Consider the following 20,069-nt stretch of genomic DNA (forward strand, 5'->3'; position numbering starts at 1 on the left):
AGGTTAATTCAAAAATTAAATTTAGGTATATCAAAGTAAGAGATTTCCTTAGTGACCGAGAAAGTGTAAATTGTTTCTTAAATGCATATTATTATGAGTGTATTTCTTCATATAAACATTGTATCATGTAGTATGGGAACTCTCCACAAGGGTGCGCTGCGGGAGCCCGCATTTAGATAAATAGCGTCTGGTTAACCGGCATGCGTATTCCCTTGTTCGGCTAAATTAAATTTCAGTGTATTATTTGATGTTCCTTATTTCTAAAAATTATAACGCGGTATTTCGAAATGTTTTTGATGATTTAAATCTTGTAGACTTTAACAATTGTATTGTGAAGATTCATTTTACGAATTATATTTAAAAATGTTGTATCTAAGTCTATATTTTTCATATTAAAATGATAAATAATAGGAAATAAAAGAACATGTTGTTGCCCTTGACTCTGTCCACGTGAAACGACAATGAAATAAAAGTTAGTAGCGTATGTGTTCTTTTAGACTATGCTGTACTTCTATGTCAAAATTCATCGAGATCTACTAAGCCGTTTAGGTAGCCTAAATCTAGTAAACATCCATCCATCCATTTTAACATTTCTAATATTAGTATGCAGTTTTTAGTTGCAATAGATAAATCGAATTGAATACAATAAACAAAAGAAACACGTCTAAAAACTTTATTTTGTAAATAAATATAGTGATTGATTTATTTATATCAGTTATTTTATTTTACTTTTATAAAAGAGAGTGAATTATGAAGAGTTTTTCGCCAGCTTCGATGTTTAATCGTAAAACACTGTTAGCGGCCAGCCTCAACGCCTCTTTAGGGAACAATAAAGACTTACACAGACTACCTAACTGAAATTCATTACTTTAAACAAGAAGTTTATTGTTATAATTTTATTTCTATAAATAAAATAGTTGGATTCGTAACGTAACCTTTTTTGAATTTAATATTGTCTTGTCTTGCGACAACGTTAAAATAAAAAAAAAAATAATTATCTTTTTTACGTTGTAATATAGCATTATATTAATTAACATTTTTTCTTTTGATTTAACATAATTTATTTTTCTCTAGAGTAAAGTTAAGCCGTCTCCAACTTTTACCAAATTCTTTCCTAAAATATCTTCAATCTTAAACAGCGACAACGTAGATTTTTTTAATTTTAAAAGCAATAAAATTATATCAAACAGAAAAACCCTCAGTTAATCTAATAGTGCAACAAAGAAGTAAAGTTTTAAAATCAAACAAAGCATGTAATCTGGACAGTTATCTGTGTTGTGGTTACCCTCTCGTGTGGTGTTTATTTTAGAGCTATGTAACAAACGCACGATACGCGGTTGCAAAGAGCAAAGTATGACGTCAGATAAAACAATGTGAGAGATTGTAAACAATCGGATATGGAGCTCTGAACATTGTGGAAGTGATTTTTTTTATTTACTGTCGAAAGCCAAAAGCTAGTTTAAACGTACCTTACAACTGACTTTCACTGGTAGTTTTAATTCATAACTTTTTAATTTTTGACGTTGCAGGTTTAGTGTGAGGCAATATTTTTTGTAGTGTAATGGTATTCCCTTGAAATTTAGCGTTTGTATTTCATAAAAATATATGTTATCATCATCCACTTGCCCTTATCCCTTATGGAGGGTCGGCACAGTATGTGCTGCTTCCATACATCTCTATCAGCCGTCATATCTGAATCCACTCCTTTCTTAAGCATATCCTCTTTCACACAATCCATCCATACTTTCTTCGGTCTTCCTCTTCCTTTGTAGCCATCCACATTCAATCTTAACACTTTCTGATTTATGTCCCCGTCATTTCGTCGCATAACATGTCCATACCACGCTAACCTTTTGCTTCTCAATTTCTGCACCACTGGCGCTACTTTCAAACTTCCTCTAATGTACACATTCTTAACTTTATTCATTCCTGTCACACCACACATCCATCTTAACATACGCATCTGAGCCACATGCAATCTCTTTTCATCCGCAACTTTGGTGGGCCAACATATAACTAAAAATATATGTTATATGAAGCTTTAAAAAGCAGCATTGTTCAAACAACATTTAAATGTTTGAATATGAATTTTTGTAACTAGCTCGTTGCGTGAGCTAAGCTAATTGCGGACAGAGTGTATTAACGCAAATTGCCGCCGACAGCGTACTATTTCCGACATCTGCTTTGTCCGGCATTATGCAGTTCTACGATACTTGTAAGACAAAACCGTTTGGATTAAAAAGATCCTTCTTGAGAAGGTTTTATTCGAGCAAATGTACAATTAGTGGCCCAATTTTAGACTAAGAGATTCCTTTTCAGACAAGATGTATCAATTTAATAATCAACGGCGTTTTAAGTTTGTTTCAGTAACATTGGTCCTTCGAGTCGGATTGACAATGTTTCTCTACTTATTAAATAATAATAACGGAATAAATTTTGTACCAAATTATATATCTTTTTCTCTTAGGAAGGTTTTATTCGACCCAACGTAGAATTTGTGCCCCAATATTATACTAATAGATTCCGATTCAGAAAAGATGTATCAAATTTTAAAATCAGCGGCGTTTTAAGTTTGTTTGAGTAACATTGGTCCTTCGAGCCGGATTTAGAATGTTTTATTTATCAAATAATTCCAAAATCTAAGTTACTTTGAGATTTACATTGACCTGTAAATAATGTCACATATAATAAATCACTCGCGTCCACTGATTTAGCTCCAACGGTCAAAAAAGCACAAGCGATAAAAGTTATTCAACAAAAGCAGGGTTAGGCCATCTATCAAGTGAACTGGCCTTTTCATGTCGCTGATAAATACTCGTGCGACGTGACAACAGACTCCGCACTCTCGATCTTGTAAACATTGTGTCGGCTCGTATTTGTTCGTTCGCCTTTTTTGTCACTTGTCACTGGGTTTTTTTTCTTTTCTGTTTATCGCCGGACAGTGTTTTTGTTGGCATTTTTCAGATCTTTGTGTTTGTCATTGATGCAGTATTGTGTGTGTTCACGGAATGAAATATATTCCATCGTGTAACAGTTACACTACAAACTGAAACAAATAACATGAATTTTGGATTAAAATTTTTGGAAGCTAAACAGGTTTTATATTTTAATCGTTAATTTTTAGTTAATTGACCATTTCTATTTCACTTCATAGTTACGAGGGTAGTGAAAATGATTTGAATAGTAATTCATGAACATAAAATGGCTTCTTGAAAGGGGCCGGTCGAACGTCGGAGGGGATTGTGATTTTTGAGTGAGGCTTCTCCGTTCGTTACTCTAGAGGTCACGGTCGCTTCAATAACGACGATAAATGAAATGTTAAAGAAAACTATACAAATATTAGCTTAAAACAATTTGCTAAGCATTAAAAAAACACGTTTTCTTAAAGTTTAAAAGTTTTAAAGATTTTTGTTGTGAAGTCCGTATTACTCTTCAGTCATTATTAAAAAGATTTACGTATAGTTATAGAGTAGGTATTCAATTTTATATGCCCACAAAACATTTTAGCTTTCACTCTCATTGTCTAATGGTTACTTAAGCAATCACTTAGTGTTCATTCATTACTAAAACTCTACTAAGGGTTTTTGTGGAAAATTTAAGTATAAAACTTAGATTCCACGTAACTATGAAATAACTTCAGCCGCAGAAGTGAATCGTTAAGAAAAAAACTTTCTTAGCACACAATTGTTATTTACTGACGAGATCAGTTCCAAGTTTGGTAATGTCGAGTCGCAGTTTTTCTTCTTTTAATTGTATCCGAGAAGTTTTCTGACATCATAAACGAGATGTCTTGTAAATAACAACTATTGTTAAAATAAAACGTACTAAAATGCCAATAATCTTAGTGCAAAACTCATGTAAAGATATTTTTACTTAACTATAGAGTTGACTGAACAATTTTCTTTTTAAATCAAACCTCGTTTGTTTTGTTTTGAAACGAAATATTTTTTTTGAAGCAGATAGAAACAAGACATAGTTTTCGAACGTGTGTAGTAGTTTCAAAGTAAAATTGTCTTGAATGGAATAAAATGACTTTCAACTAAAGTCTTAACATTAAAACAAAAATTATATTGTGTGAAGTAATGGCAGAAATGCGTTATGACGAGTAATCCCGAAGGTCTTAGAAGTCGAGGGAGGCCAAAGCTCCGGTGGATATACGGCATTAGTCGAGATGCGAAAAACGTTGGCATAGCAAATTGGAGGACCGTGGCCAGAGATAGGCCGAAATGGAAAAAGTAGACCAAGCCAATGCCAACAAAGGGCTGTAGAGCTAAAGAAGAAGAAGTAATGGCAGGAATAAAAAAATATGAATAACTGTAGGGAATAGTTTCAAATAAGATTTAAATGTTCTTCAGATTTTAGATAAAATTGATATGTGAATAGCTAAGAATAAACTAGAATTTGATAATAGATTTGATTTGAAACAAAAACAAATACAATAGTATGAGTTACAGTGAAGTCCCGGCTACCGGCGCGGACCATTGTCCTTCCTAAAGATAAAGTTTCTGAACAAACAAACAAAAAATATAACGGAATGGCCGCTACAAGCCGTGCCCCGATTTTGTCTTTATTTCTTTTATTTTTATCTGCAAACATTTTCTCTTGTTTTTAGTTTTAAAAATATACTATTTTACGTGACCTAAAATGTTTAGACTTCAAAATTTATTGTTCTATGAAATTCTTGGAGCTCTAATTAAAATACATGTAGTTTAAGGATTTACTTAAAAAAATTTTCTAATACTAACAAAAAAATTAATGATCTCTTTTGATTTAGGTTTAAAATATTCCTTTTTTTTATTCCTTGACAGATTTTAATTCGATTAATATATTTATATTAATATCATAAATGCGAAAGTTCAGATGAATGTTTGTTAGAGTTTGTAGCCGAAACGGCTGGACGGATTTCGATGAAATTTGACATAGACGTAGAGTATACTCTGGAAGACTACATATGCTATTAATTTGCAGAAGATGATAGATAGATATATAAGATAGATAGATAAGATGCAGAAGGTAAGGATAATAAAACATTTCATCTTTTGAACTATGTGTTAATTTTGTGTGGCATCTAAAGTAAGTGTACCAGTAATTGATAATTTAAGGTCATAAAGTCGCCATTTTCCTGTTCTCTTTTCTTCCAATCCAACTTCTCTGTAAGTGTTTATGTAAATAACAAAGATCTTCGAATACACACATAGATAATATCAGAAAATTCACGCCAGACTGTCCCTATTTTGTCTATTTCGAAGATATCCATAAAACAGTTTTATAGCTACTCGGCTGCAAGGTACACTCCCACAGATATATTGCGCACAGAGACGCCCGTTTGGTCCAATATAAAATTGTCAATGATCTCATAACTACTGGAACTGACATTAAAATTACTTACTAAATACGCTAGTAATTGCAAATGTAATTCTTAACGTTATGTTTTTAGCTATTGTCAGTTGTTTTGATCTACATTAGGAGCAGCGCACACCTTTGAGTTAAATATCGCACAACTGATGTCCGATTGTCGGTTGTTTCGACGCAAATTCTACTGTAGTGTCATAAATAACAATCGAGTAATGTGCGCACCATCAAGCTCGTAGGAATCAAAGCACGACTAAGCAGTTGTGCGATAGTTTAGTCAAAGGTGTGCGGGCTCTTGTTAATCTTTTGATGTCTATTCAATAACTTGAATTTATCAATTTTCGTACTTTCATTACAGTCAAAGAGAAAAAAAACGTCAATCATACCTTTAGAATGTGCTGTGCTCAAAGCAACTGTCAATATTGACATGGGCAAAACACATTTCTGTTTCACGGTTATGTAATATGTATATTTTAGTTCTTTTGATTTAGGTAAATAATTAAATTTTATGTAATAAACGAAATTATATAAAAGATGAATAAATGTAATCTAATATCGATTCTTGAAAACTGTTAGGAGTTATTCCATGAAATTTTTGAGATTCCTTACCCATAATTATGATTACGTGGAATCACTATAATACAATTTGTAAGAAGAATAAGAAATGAAAGCGCGGGATGGCAGCAACAGTTTATTAAATGATTTTATAATAGACAATTATTTATTCTTTATTTTTAGGTTAAATGAACCGTAATACGTTCAAATATTAAGATAACAAAAATTGCTGCATATCTATAGATTAAAAAAAAACATAAATTAATTTTTTATATGCCTTTTATTAAAAACTAATTTAAAAAGAAAAGTTACGGATAAAAAAGTGCATTAAAACAAATAGTACGGCAATAGAATTCTACTTCTCGTCTAACAACATTTTAAAATAAACTGTGCCGCTTCTAGTGTCTATAGAGCGATGTAGTTGCACCGCATAGTTGGCAACACTGCGCCGCCGACTGTTTGTGTTTACCGTCTCAATGTACTTTATTATTTTCCAACATTGACCAAAAGTGGTACCATTTCCGAGTCGACCTCGACACCTCCTTGTTTGTCGGATGTTGTCGCGTTAACGTTATACATTTGAGCTTGTTTGGATAGGAAAATAGTGTTTTGAATGTAAAAATTTAACGTGAAGTTCCGACAACAGAACTTCACGATAGATTTTTCAGTCAACAATACAATTAGTTGACTGAAAAATTAACTATTTCGACTTTGCCGGATGTATGTCGCTACTATAACTGAACTTACGAGTGAGATGCAATTCAATTGCAACGCGCAGTGTCAGGATTAGAAATTTCAAGTACATTTTTTCACAGCTAAATAAACGTCAATCGACATGAAATAACTAACAAGTTTTATCTCGGAAACGGATGGAGCGGTTTTAACGGGATTTTCACTGGAGGGTAGCTAACACGGACGGACGTATTATAGGCTACATTTTTTTAAAATGGCGACCGGACCGCTATGGAACGGGTGTACCTACTTTGACGGGACTTTGACTGGAAGGTAGCTTAAAAGATTGATGCACACGGGAATGTTATGCGCTAACGAAGTTTGCGGGCGACAGCTCGTTAAGAATATAAACATTTTTAATAAATCCATTTAACAACCTAAGAAAGGAATTTTATTTTTCTAACAATGCTTTGCTGGCTAGTTGCATTGTTGTTTGCCAAATCACAACGAGTCTAATGCTGTGAAATTTTATTACACATAAATACTTGTGTATCAGCTTCCAGGCTATTAAAGAAAAATAAGTGCAATTGTTAACCGAGTCTAGACTCAGTGTAGGTCTCGGTCTAGACCGAGCTAACGTTGTTGCAATATTGCGTTCATTCCGGTTGTAACGTAGATAAATGCATTAAGAGCATCAGTAAATAGTTACTGGCCATAAATATTGACCGACTCTACCATAGAGCAGTAATGTAGCAAACGATGTCGTACAATAAATATAGACGAAGTGTTTGTTGCGGATTACACTTTAGTTTCAAGTGGCTTTTGTTCGTTTGTTTTTTTAATGAAAAAGTAATTCACTTAGTCTGTGGTTGTTTATTATAGGGTAGTTTTTATTGCGTATGTCAATAGTTGTATTGGAGAGACATAGAGTAGTTAATACCAACGATTTGACTGATTGTAGAATTTTTGTAATTGACCAACATAAATACAAGATTGGCTACGTTAAAATATAAAAATGTATATACATTTTTATTTTAAAGGAGACATAAAATGTAGGTTGGCGGCACATGAAACATATTTCAAGTTCTGTCATCGACTGACACACAAATGGCTCCGAAATACTTTCGTTCACAATAAATCTGATCTAATGGACATTCAAATGTAGTGGGCTATGTCTTTTTGGCCTTTTGTTATTGACTTTATTACGTAAAATACGATAAATATTGCTCCAATCGGTAACGTTAAGAACGGGCGCTCACATTTGACTAAACTATCGTACAATAGTTGTGCGATTGCCGATTGTTTCGCAGTCAATTCAACTCTTTAGTTGCACAACTATCACATCAAAGCGATAAATTAGTCAAAAGTGTGAGCTCGTTCTAAAATAAACCCTTTATAACCGAAAGCTTGAGTATAAATCAGATAATTCTCTGAAAATTTTTGTATCGATTAATGGAACGCACGCCTTGTAATAAGAATAATTAAATTTGGTATAAGTACCGAACTTTGAAAGAATTGACTAATTAACAACTGTCGACTATATAGTTTCTAAGGTCGGAAAACCTCTATTAAAAACATGTAGATATTCCTTGAACTAATAGATTTGATACAAATTTAATAACTTACTTTAGCATTTGATATCATAATAATTAAAGCTCTGCACATCTTCAGTTTTAATTGAACAGTCTAACTGCACAGTTAAAATTTAAAATGTGCAACGGAAATAAGGTGTAATATGACTCAAAATAGCATGAGAATGGGGAACCTTACTCTCAGAATTAAAAACACATTATAATGTTAAAATTATTATTTTAAATAGTGGTAAAGTTATTGTACCTACTTCGTTGCACATAAAAGCTGTTAGCGACCAGCTTAAAGCTACTGAATAACAGATAGTGTCTCAGCAAGTATTGAATTCGGAGGCTTGCAGTTGTCTGCAAAAGCTGCACAAACCGACTTTACACGGCGGCTTATGTAGCGGCACAATAAAGTGAAAACTCCTCTTTTGTGTTAAAGTCATTTCGTGTTTTGTGTGTTGTAGAGAATTGTGTGGATTGTCGGATTCGCGGGACTGTGGTACAGTCCAGTTGACTGCGAAAATATTTCTTTGTCTTATTCAGCTTTGACACCTTTTCACAGGTTCAACTTTGAAGTATTCGGATTATTTTGTACGATTTTTTTTTCGTAAAATACATACGTATCGGACATCTATTTCTGTTGGTATGTACTAATATTATAAAGAGGAAATATTTGTATTTTTGTATGTATTGAAATAACTCAAATAATACTGGACCGATTTGAATAATTCTTTCACCATAAAAAAGCTATGTTATCAGTGAGTAACATAGGCAAAAATTTTCTATTTTTTTTTAATTCCACATGGACGAAGTTGCGAGCAACAGCTAGTAGTTAATAAATTCAAAACAAATATTAAAAGCTTAACCTATTTTGATATCGAAAGATCTTAGTAAATGTAATTTAACATAAAAAGCAAATCTTCAAGCTATATAAGTTTTAGTTTATTGGTGCCATTCGCTATCTTTTATGTACAAAACTAAGATTCACAGTAACGCAATAAAATACAAAATATGTATACACGTATCGGAGAGCACAAATAATAAACTCGCTGCCGAATCGAGTGCCTTGAGTTATGTGAAAACTTGGCCGATACTGTAGGGAGCATTTGGGGCGCTCACATAAAATGTGCGAAGCAGTTTCGGTGATAAATCAACAAAACAAACACCACATAACAATCTTAAGGTAAAATTTTTAGGCAATTAGGCAATAGTTACCTAACCTATAAGATTACAGAAAGCCCAACGTTAGTTGGCTCTTGTACTATCTTTTCTTAAAACTTCAGATCCCTAAGAAACAAAAGAAGGATAAAATATTTAAAATTCTACATTTGCACATTGACATATTCCAGTTAAAAACAACTCTAGTTACTTTTAACTTGAGTCATACTTTTTAATACAAGTCTAATCTAAGAGTGCCGTTTTGAATCAAGTCAAATGGTACACTCAACGCCATAAATAATAAGCAAGCGACCGGAGGCGCCTCGGATCCGTAGAAAAAGTAACAAACAGATCTCTTAAATAAAGAAAACACCGGCGTATGTTAACATCTGTCGGTCGACGCGATCCGGTACAGTCGCGCTCGCCGCTCAACAAATAAACAAATATTATTTCTGATTCTTATAAATAAATTGATATCATTTCTTTGGCTTATGGTATATATGGTTACACAGTTGTGGTTATTTACTACTTCTGTTTTAAAATATCAAGTTAATGTTTACGTTCAGATTAAGATTTTAAGGTGAATTAACTAATTCATTATTATACTTCCTTTTCAGAAACTTTATTTAAAATAATAATTTAAATCGATAAAATTGAATCGAGAAACTTAATACTTTTGAAATGGAACGAAATTGATTGATGATGAAAATATTATGAGTCAAACAAACAAATGAATAACTAAAATTAAAAAACTTAAATACAACTTTTTTTTTAGCGGCTATACGATTATGCCACCTCGTTTCTTAGGATCTACTAGCAGCACTATGGGATTGACATGTGTTTCTCAAGACAAAAATCCCCCTTTACCTAACTAAGATTAAAAATAAAAACTTTTAATTCCTTGGACTTTGGAACATCCTTAGATTCCGCATGTTCATTATAAAAGTCATACGTGCAATTATTTTTTTTTAACTGGAACAAGCACGTACTGCAACATAATGCGAATTAAAAATAACGAGGTGCACATTACACTTTTCTTTGCGACTGTAATCTTGAGTACCACGTACATCGTAGCTAATTATAAGTTTCTCCTAGAGTGCAGTTTTTCTTTACGCATTTGCAATCTTTCTGTGCACCGTATCGTATTGTAATAAAGTTTAGAATCGAATGGAATTATTGTTTAAATGTTTATGTGGAAAACAAATCAAAGGGCAATAAAATCGAGTTTTATACCTTCTATTCGGGATTCGTTTCCCTCAATAAATGCGTTCTCGATCGTTAAGAGCATGTAAACTTTTGCATGGAACTTCGGAACCCCTTTCTAATGTCTTGTATTTTTAGGTTACGTAGTTGTGGTCGTGGTGAAATGGTTTTAAATTTAATATCCCCCGACAGTCGTATGTTTGAAAGAAATATTGAATACGTTTAAGAGGAGGAAGTATTTTATTTTCGTTCTAATTGCACGGGTTTTTTTCGTATGACAAATAGAATATATACTACGAGTACGAAAGAGCTACGATAAGCCGATTATAACGCCAAACAAGTATTTTTTGTACCATAATTTCGTGCAACATCTTCTTCGACTGGAGTGAAATTAGTCTCAAAATAATTGGACATGTGACAAATGACACCTTTAACTAAAACAGTATATAGTAAAAAAAAAACTATAAAGCTAGTCTGCAACGCCGCGCAGGGTCGAGTGAAATTATGGGGGTAAAAGAGGATTACACGAAACTTTATAAGGGGTAAGGCAGTAAACTATGAGTGTATATAAACTCCGAGGCAAAGCAATAAAGTTACCAAGTGAAAGAGAAATACTTTTTTTACAAAAGTTTCCGTTTCCTACCCCATAAGTTGGAATAACTTCGATGACGCAGATCAAAATTGCACCACGGTAGATCAGCGGCAGTTTATTCAACAAAGTGAAATCGTTTTTTTTTTTATAAAACTATTAGTAGATTTTTGTTAATTTACTAATATTTCCTTTAACCATCCCAATTAAGCTCTCGTATTGTGCTAGGATATGGTTCACGACAGTCGAATGGCGGGATTTGAACTCTCGACCGCAAGATCGGTAGAACGCACCCCAAACTATTAGGCTATTGGCGCTTAAATAAATTCTAAATATACTTTAGTTAATTACTATTTATTATATCCGTATGCTTTCTTTGTCTTGTGTAAAATAAAATAAAATTTTTAAATACATTCCGTACCATTTTGACCATGATAAATATCCCAATATTAAAAATAGACCAGTCCTACGAAGACAAATTTCAAGTTAAGCTGGACTTCAAACAAGAGGACTAAAATAAACATTTCTAATACAACACGATGTCGCATCGAAATTAAGACGTTTTTAAAGTTCCCCTCGTGTCCTGGCGAGCTTTAGTTAGGATGTTTCGCATTTATCAAGATTTATGGATCGTTTATTTCTTTCAAATTGATTGCAAACATTAACTTGTTTTTTTTTCCTTCTCTTCATCAAAGGAAAAAATCTTCGTGTCAAATAAAACGTGATACGGTAAATGTTTGTTTAATTTGAATTATTATATGTACTTACACTTGTTAGAACATTCTTAATTTATTACTTCGGATTTTCGAATCCGATAAAATTTATTTTATTCGTAAAATGGATTTTATCATCATCATCATGTCACCCTTCTTGCAATCCATCCATCTCTTTTTAGGACTACCTCTACCGGTGTACTGCCACACTCATAACTAACGTCCTCCTTGTTATGCGATTCATCCCTCCTCATAACATGTCCCCATGCTAACCTTTTACTCCTTACCTTGTCTACCACTGGAACTACTCTCAAAATACAAATAGATTTTATAAGGCACTAAAAATTAAGACTTTAAACAATCAACGCAAAATACAACTACAGTAATACAGCTAAATGTAATTAGTATTTTTACTAAGTTTTAAAGGTTTCAATAACCTTTTCTTTTTAATACGTATTAAGTTTATTACTAATCAAATACATTTAAACTTAATGGAATATAAATACAAAATCACGTAAACATAAAACTTAAAGCTACCGAAATTAGTGTCCTTTGATGTTCATAAAATTAAATTTTAAAATGTAACAATAAAATACTATTACAGAAAACATCAAATCAAATACATAAAACCGACAAATTCTCATTAAAACTCCATCCAGTGAAGCTAATAACCGCTGCGACTATTAAGAAATTTTATCTTTCAAAAGGCATCCGAAAGCGACAGTTAATTTCTCGTGACATAAATAAAAACAGAACTAGAGAGGAGGGCTTCAGCGTTCCCTCGTAGGAAAAAAATAACAAACATATCTCTCAAAGTAAGAAAACAAACAACGTATGTTAACATCTGTCGGGGCACGAGCGGGTACAGTCGTTAACTAAAGTTTCGTAGGTTTTTTTTGTACATTTTTTTAATCAAAATCAAAGCACGGTACAGTTTTGTTATAGAAATATCTTACTAGTATTATAAATGCGAAAGTTAAGATGGATGGATTGTTAGAGTTTGTAGCCTAAACGGCTGAACCATTCTCGGTGAAATTTGGTATAGATGTAGAGGATAGTCTGCAGACACATAGGCTTTTCTCTTTTGTATTTTATATTTCCACGCGGCCGGAGTCGCGGGCGAAAGCTAGTGTGTTATAAAAATGAAATACTAAAATTTATAGTAAATCCAAAGTTTTTCTTTAAAACTAGAAGGTGTGAAATAAACCAATAATATGTTAATTTTAGATAATTTCTGTTTCAATTCGTTTAGTAAGGAAAAATGTTAAAATATTGTTAGTGGTTTTAAGTTGTTTCCTACAAGAATATAACTTAGATTGATAAAGAAAGTTTAAGTAAAACTTGTTGAGAAGTGCTATTCAATTTTTCCATGTACTTACAAAGATGCTAGTTTTGTATCACTTTGATAGGCCACTTGGAAGTAATCTCATGAAAAACAACTAACTTTCGCCCGCGACTCCGTCCGCGTGGAATTAAAAAAACAACAGTGAGTAGCCTATGTGTTCTTCCAGACTATCTTTTACATTTATACCAAATTTCATCCAAACCCGTTCAAACGTTTAGGTTACAAACTCTAACATCCATCCATCTAAACTTTCGCATTTATAATATTAGTATGATTACTACCAATACTTCAGTATTTAGCCTAAATTAAAGTGAATTACTTTTGAAGAACCCAGGGTTTTTGCATATTATTTGTCTTCTTACTTCTTACAAATACTATAAATGCGAAAGTTTAGATGGATGGATGTTAGAGTTTGTAGCCTAAACGTTTGAACGGATTTGGATGAAATTTGGTATAGATGTAAAAGATAGTCTGGAAGAACACATAGGCTACTCACTATTGCTTATTTTTATGCCACGCGGACGGATTCTTTTATAATAATGTATAAAATATTCGTTCGACTTCTAAAAAAATATAGCCTATGTTATTTACAGATATAATTTTTCTACTGGCGAAAGGGTTATTTAAATCAGCTCAGTAGTTTTTCAGTTATTTCAATACATACAAAAACACAAAAATATAAATCTTTCCTCTTTATTAGTATAGATTACTAAGTTTTGTATGCGAGTGTACAGCCGGGTTCGAAATTCTATACGTCAGTGTTGATTGCAGTTAATTATAAATTCGTATCCCTCTTATTGTCTATACTATTTTTAGTCTCAACTTACAAATGTAGTGGCATTTTATATTCACTCTTTTGTGATACGCTTAAAGTTCTTTTTTCTTTGACAGAAAAATTCATTCAATTTGTTAAATCTGCGAAGATCTTTAAGTCAAAGTGGAATCAGTTTTACTTGTGGTTCGTAAGAGTACTAAAGTGTCAATTATATAAGCTGGTGGACACATTTGACTATGACTTCTATGATTTCTATAAGCTTATATGGAGGTGCGCACACTACTCGATTTTTAGTTGTACAACTAAACAGTTGAATTGGCTGCGAAATAATCGACAATCTCACAATATTTTAACGATAGTTTAGTCAAAAATGTACGCTGGCCTATATTATGAATGCGAAAGTTTATATGGATGGATGTCAGAGTTTAAAGCCTAAATTGCTGAAAGAAACTCTAAAAAATTTAGCACATATGTAGAACAGATGTCTGAAAAAACGCACAGGCATTCTAAGGTTTTTTTTTTAAATTGCGGGCGGACGGAGTCACGTCCAAATGCTAGAAGTTATGCTACTAGTTATAAGTAAATGCAAGCATTTTTATCTGAATTAATTGTCTAATTTGTTTCGAAAATCAAGATTAAGTCGGAATATAAGGCTAATTTTGCTTAGATTTCCTAAGGACTGTAGCAAATTGTTTAAGAATTTATGATAATTTATAACTATACTAATATAATACGTCGTATAAAATGTATTTTTTTTATAATAAAGAGGAGAGATTTTTATTTTTGGATTTTTGCATGTATTGAAATAACACAAAAACTACTGGGCCGATTTCAATAATTCTTTCAACATTTAAAAGCTACTTAGTAGTCCACAAAAGCTGTTAAGCGAAAGACCAGTTCGACCTGTGCATTACCATGACCAAAGAGACAGGCGGAACTGAAGGTAGTTTCAAATTTTAGTATTTTTTAATTGCTTCCTAAAATAACCATAATTGATTTTAATCTTATAATTTTTTTTAATCTTATAATTTCAAATAAATCTACGAGATGTTTTTGTAATTATTTTTCACATACAAATCTTTATTAATAACCCTTTGTAAGATTTTAACGACGGCCTAAATCAATATTGTTAATGTTGACCCTTCTACAGCCGTTGTCTAAATATTTAGATTTAATTTTAATAGGATCAAAAGGTATTGCTAAATAAATTACAAGCTAATTCCAAATTATAATTTGAATAACACGAAATGTCAAAGTTAATTTAAGGTTACAAAAATTTATAAAACAAGTGACGTCACAACACTAAAACAAGTTAAAGTTGCATTGCTGATAAGCACTGACCTCTATAAATAGATAGGGCATATGCGGTATTTCGTCTTCGATTATCGCTATATTAGTGATGGTTGTGATGACGTCAGTTTACCAGTAGTAGAGACCGCTTTAACATCTTTGCACGAATAGGTCGGCATGCCCGGTATAATACCACAAAGACAGACGTGGTTGGAGCAATCTCGCGTTTTGTCTGATGAGTGCCTGACAGAAACCCAACTTTACTTCCCTTTCCTTCCCACCTATTTGCTTATAAGAATAGGATGTGAAGGGAACGTGGATTTGACGGTGCAGGAGCCGCATAGGAAAGGGGAAATATCCTCCTTATGTGCGTCTCCTCTTCCGTCGATTAAGGGTAGGCAACGCATCCGCTATTGCGGATATCTATGGGTAGCGGTCGCTTCACCAGTTCAGGTGGCCGCTTGCTCGTTTGCCACCTTCATTCATTTGGTTGCGATCAGTCATTAACATAAAAATGCACGTAATCGAAGCGAATCGACTGTAATTTTAAAACAATTGACTATCTATGCACAAGATCAGTGCTGATAAGAAAAAGTCTTATTAGAAAATTTAATTTCCTTTGTCTCTACACCTTAATGTTACATTAATCTTTAGTACGAGTTATTGAGATAATGAAACATTATCAACACAAACAAATTTTATGAAGAAAATGCTTATGTGGTAATATTATAAAAGGTTCCCTCAGGGATTTATTACCCCTTTGTTCATGCCTTAATGTTTACTTTGCATGCGTATCGCTTACAGATTTATATTTTAATTGCTTCTTCACACAGGGTTAGTGGAGATTTTTGGACCGCTATTGGATGCGAATATCTCTCTCTCACTAGCGACCTTTGCGATTTCTATCTTATTTCTCCCTCTAACAGATACTTAGTTGGCACGGGACGTATCCCTTATGTAAGGCAGTGCTTTTCCTCGTTGCGCCGAGAACAGACGTGCGCTCGACTACATAAAATAACAACGAAACATGCCGAACTGTGTATTTTATAAAACCGTGTTAACACTTAACTCTTCATGTGAAATTTTTCTAGTTATCTAAAATATAGTGCTATATAATAAGTGATTAAAAAGTGAAGAAATATATGTAGAAAATTAATATAAGTCATATAAAAAGTTTCAGTAATAGATAATAAACATTTTCGTTAGAGATATTCTTTGTATGATGATGACCTTTCGATGGGTTTGTTTAAAATCGATTGATCTAAGATCAGTTTTCTGTATGAATATAACTTAAATAAGATAAAAATAAACCGTGCGTCTCGCAGGATCCTTAATATATGAAGTGGCATTAATTTTAAAAGCCGAAAGTGTCATTTGGTTATTTGTCAACGAGTTAATTACGGACGAGAATAAATGTTGACTGATTTAGTGGGGAAAGGTGGGCTTGTTACAGTTGAGACATGATGCTATTGGATCATTTAGTTTAAAAAGCAAATAAAAAACTAAGGGAAAAAGTGACAATGTAAAGTAGTGAAAATTTATTAATAACTAGTTAATTATTAAGTGATATTTGACAAGGAATTGAATTTATGAAGATTAAAATGGCAGATAATTGGAAGAGGATGCTGCGGCATTCAAATGTGTTGAATGCTATACTTTTATTCATCACAATGATATATGGTAAGTAAATAATCATTTACATATTAAATATTTCTTAACACAGAGAGCACTATGGGATTGACTTTGTTTTTTTTTAACAATGGATTTAATAAATTAAAAATAAAATGTCATTAAATTATTTATCTCATTATGAAGTCGGATTTTTCTTTTATCGTTAAATTTATTTTCATTAAAATGATTCTTATAAGGTTTAATAACTTAAAGTTTGATTCATGAATAATATCCATAGATTTATCAAGATTAGAGTAATCGTCCTTTTTAAGAGACCTTTGCAAAATTAGAAAAAAAATGATTACTTCTTATTAGAACTTATGAAATGGCGTTCATTTCTATCACTTTCTTTTTACTAAAGATGTTCAAATCCTAGATAAGATTCTGCAAAATTTAGCATTTTCGAATACACGGGTTAGGTTATGTTAGGTTAGAAATAAAGCGTAAACATCTTTATTATGTTAACTGTATACATAATTAAATAATTTACTATACTTAAATTTTTATTTTATTGAATAAAAATTTGAGTTAAGAATATTTTATTCAAATATGTGATGTTATTGCTAACTAAATATCAGATCAGTTGTCTGAAATAATTTTCACCATATTTATAAGAAAAGTAGCTTTTCTGTGATTCCGTCTGATAAAACAAAAGAAAGTAGCCTATATGTTCTTCCAGACTATGTTCTACTTCTATGCCAAATTTCTTCAAGATCCGTTGAACCGTTTACGCTACAAACTCTAACAAACATCCATCCATCTAAACTTTTGTATTTATATTACTATAAAGTAAGCCAACATCAACATATTCTAAAAATTAATATGTCACTTACATATATAGTTTCTTATTATTCTCAAATTGTTCTATAATCTAATTTGCTTTGTACTTAATAATAGAGATCGAAATTCGACATTTCCTTTCTTCCTATTACGAAGTTTAGTTAGGAAATAATTTCGCTTCCTTGTCAATTAGGAAAGTTTTAAATGGAAGCAGAATTTTCAGGATGTCATAATCAAGTGGCGCGCTCTGGCGAGGAAATTGTGTAAATGCACTTAGAGTGCCTTGACGCTTCAATGAATGGTGACTTTGTGAGAAAAGTTTTCATTGCTCGGCCAATTGAGGTCTGCAGCCTGAAGTCACTTTGCTTGCAATATGATTCCAAGGGCAAATTTGTTACAAGCATTTTATTACCAACTGTACTTGTCTCTTTTGATTTTCTTTTAATGATGTATTTAAATAAGATGTTACATATTTGTGTGCTAAATATTAAAAATGCTAAACTTATTTCTTATAAAGATTCAAATTATTTATACAAGTTTTTTTTTTACAAGTTGGAAGTAATTAAAAATTTGCGTATATTACCGTACATGTACCCGCAGACTTAATTAGACATCTGCAAAGCTTTCAGTCCAAAAGCTCGAGCGTTTTATTTGCTTTCAACGGTTTGCATAATAATAAATACTTTAAAAATGTCGCATTCAAGACTCGAAAGGCTTTTGTTCCATTTAAAATACTCACTAAAGGTAAAGTTCGGTGTTACAGTTTTTATTTACGATTTAGTGATAAAATTGTTGGGATTTTTAAATAAAACATTAAAGCTTATGTCTATACTAATATTTTATTTTCATTTTTATTTCATTGACATGGTTTGTGAGTTTTTTTTTTGTAATTTTTTTGGTCGATAAATATATGTGTTTTATTTTTAATATTATAAAGAGGAGAGATTTGTATTTGTATGTATTGAAACAACTCAAAAACTACTGATTCGATTTAAAAAATTCTTTCACCATTACAGAGCTACGCTAGCGCTCAGTAACATAGGCATAATTTTTTTGTACAATTCTTAATTTCGCGTGTACGAAGTCGCGAGCAACAGCTAGTGTCTTTATGAAAGAAATGGATGGATTGCGTGAAAGAAGATATGATCAAAAAGGGAGTGATGACTGAGATGACGTATGATAGAGTTATTTGGAGGACAAAAATCTGTTGTGCCGACCCTACGGGAGTAGGAGTATGGTAAGGAGTCATAATGTCCTCGAACAACGTTTATGACTTAATCTAATTGGAGTAATCGGAAATAGATCCATTATTAAACATTCGTTTACCACAGATTATAAAAAAGGTCAACGACCTCACGTTTCCGCTTTGTTTTTCTACAATCAACTACGCGTTAGATCTTATATAGTCTGCAATCTTTTGAATAAAACCGGGTCGTTCGTTAGCACGCAGTTGCGGTTACCTATTGAAAGAGAAAAGTTTAGTTTCCTATTTCCTGATATGCTTTTCTCATCTTTATAAAACGAGTTAAAACGCAACTAGGTAGATTAATTATTGACAATAAAACGTTTTTAATTCCCTTTTTTTAGATAAATTTGCCGTCTTTCAAACCGAATTTGTTAGCGTCTGAAGATTTAATAAAGTTTTTTCAATAGTCTATCAGTTAATAAAAGAGACGATTTTATGATTTAAAAAAAACCTGTTTCATTCATATTGTAAGATGTAGATTATTTAAAAGATTGCATAAACACACTTCTCATCATCATCATCCACTTGCCCTTATCCCTTACGGAGGGTCGGCACAGTATGTGCTGCTTCCATACATCTCTATCAGCCATCATATCTGAATCCACTTCTTGCTTAAGCATATCCTCTTTCACACAATACATCCATACATTCTTCAGTCTTCTTCTACATAAACACACTTCTAATCGTACTAATATAAATACGAAACGTATTCTGTACTTCGATACAGATCAAGTCGCGGGTAAAACTTAAAACCTAATTCCTAATGATCTAGATTAACACTAACAGAGCGTCCGAAGTCCATCAAAGGCATAATTAAGCAACGAACAATACCGTCTCCGTTGAATACTTGAACTTTCAAAGCTCAACTCGCGTCAGACTCGGAGATTTCATTGTACAGAATAACGATAATCTGCTCCTGCGACACTTTACATATTAAGCTTGAATACAACTTAGTAAGTTACAAAGTTGAGAACGTATGTATTATAACAAAGTATAAACGAGCATTTTAACACTTAACATAATTAAATGACTTTGCCTATGTCAGAGACTACCTAGTAGGTAGTAAGTCAAATAAAAAGATGTAGGCAGAAATTATGGATTTTCATTTGTAAATATGTATGTATGTTTAAATGTATGGATATA

At 32.3% G+C, this 20,069-nt stretch overlaps 1 protein-coding gene across 1 annotated transcript in view; it reads left to right on the forward strand.

The window, feature by feature from the left end:
• The first annotated feature begins 16,215 nt into the window (after positions 1–16,215).
• The window catches only part of LOC106106227, a 42,547-nt gene continuing 38,693 nt past the window's right edge, over positions 16,216–20,069 (forward strand). The window contains exon 1 of the mRNA XM_013286776.1: positions 16,216–16,909. Coding sequence (XP_013142230.1) covers positions 16,819–16,909 — 91 coding nt within the window. The 5' untranslated portion in view covers positions 16,216–16,818. The remainder of the gene's footprint in view (positions 16,910–20,069) is intronic.

Source organism: Papilio polytes, unplaced genomic scaffold (genome assembly GCF_000836215.1).
Source record: "Papilio polytes unplaced genomic scaffold, Ppol_1.0 DF822289.1, whole genome shotgun sequence".
NCBI classification, from domain to species: domain Eukaryota; kingdom Metazoa; phylum Arthropoda; class Insecta; order Lepidoptera; family Papilionidae; genus Papilio; species Papilio polytes.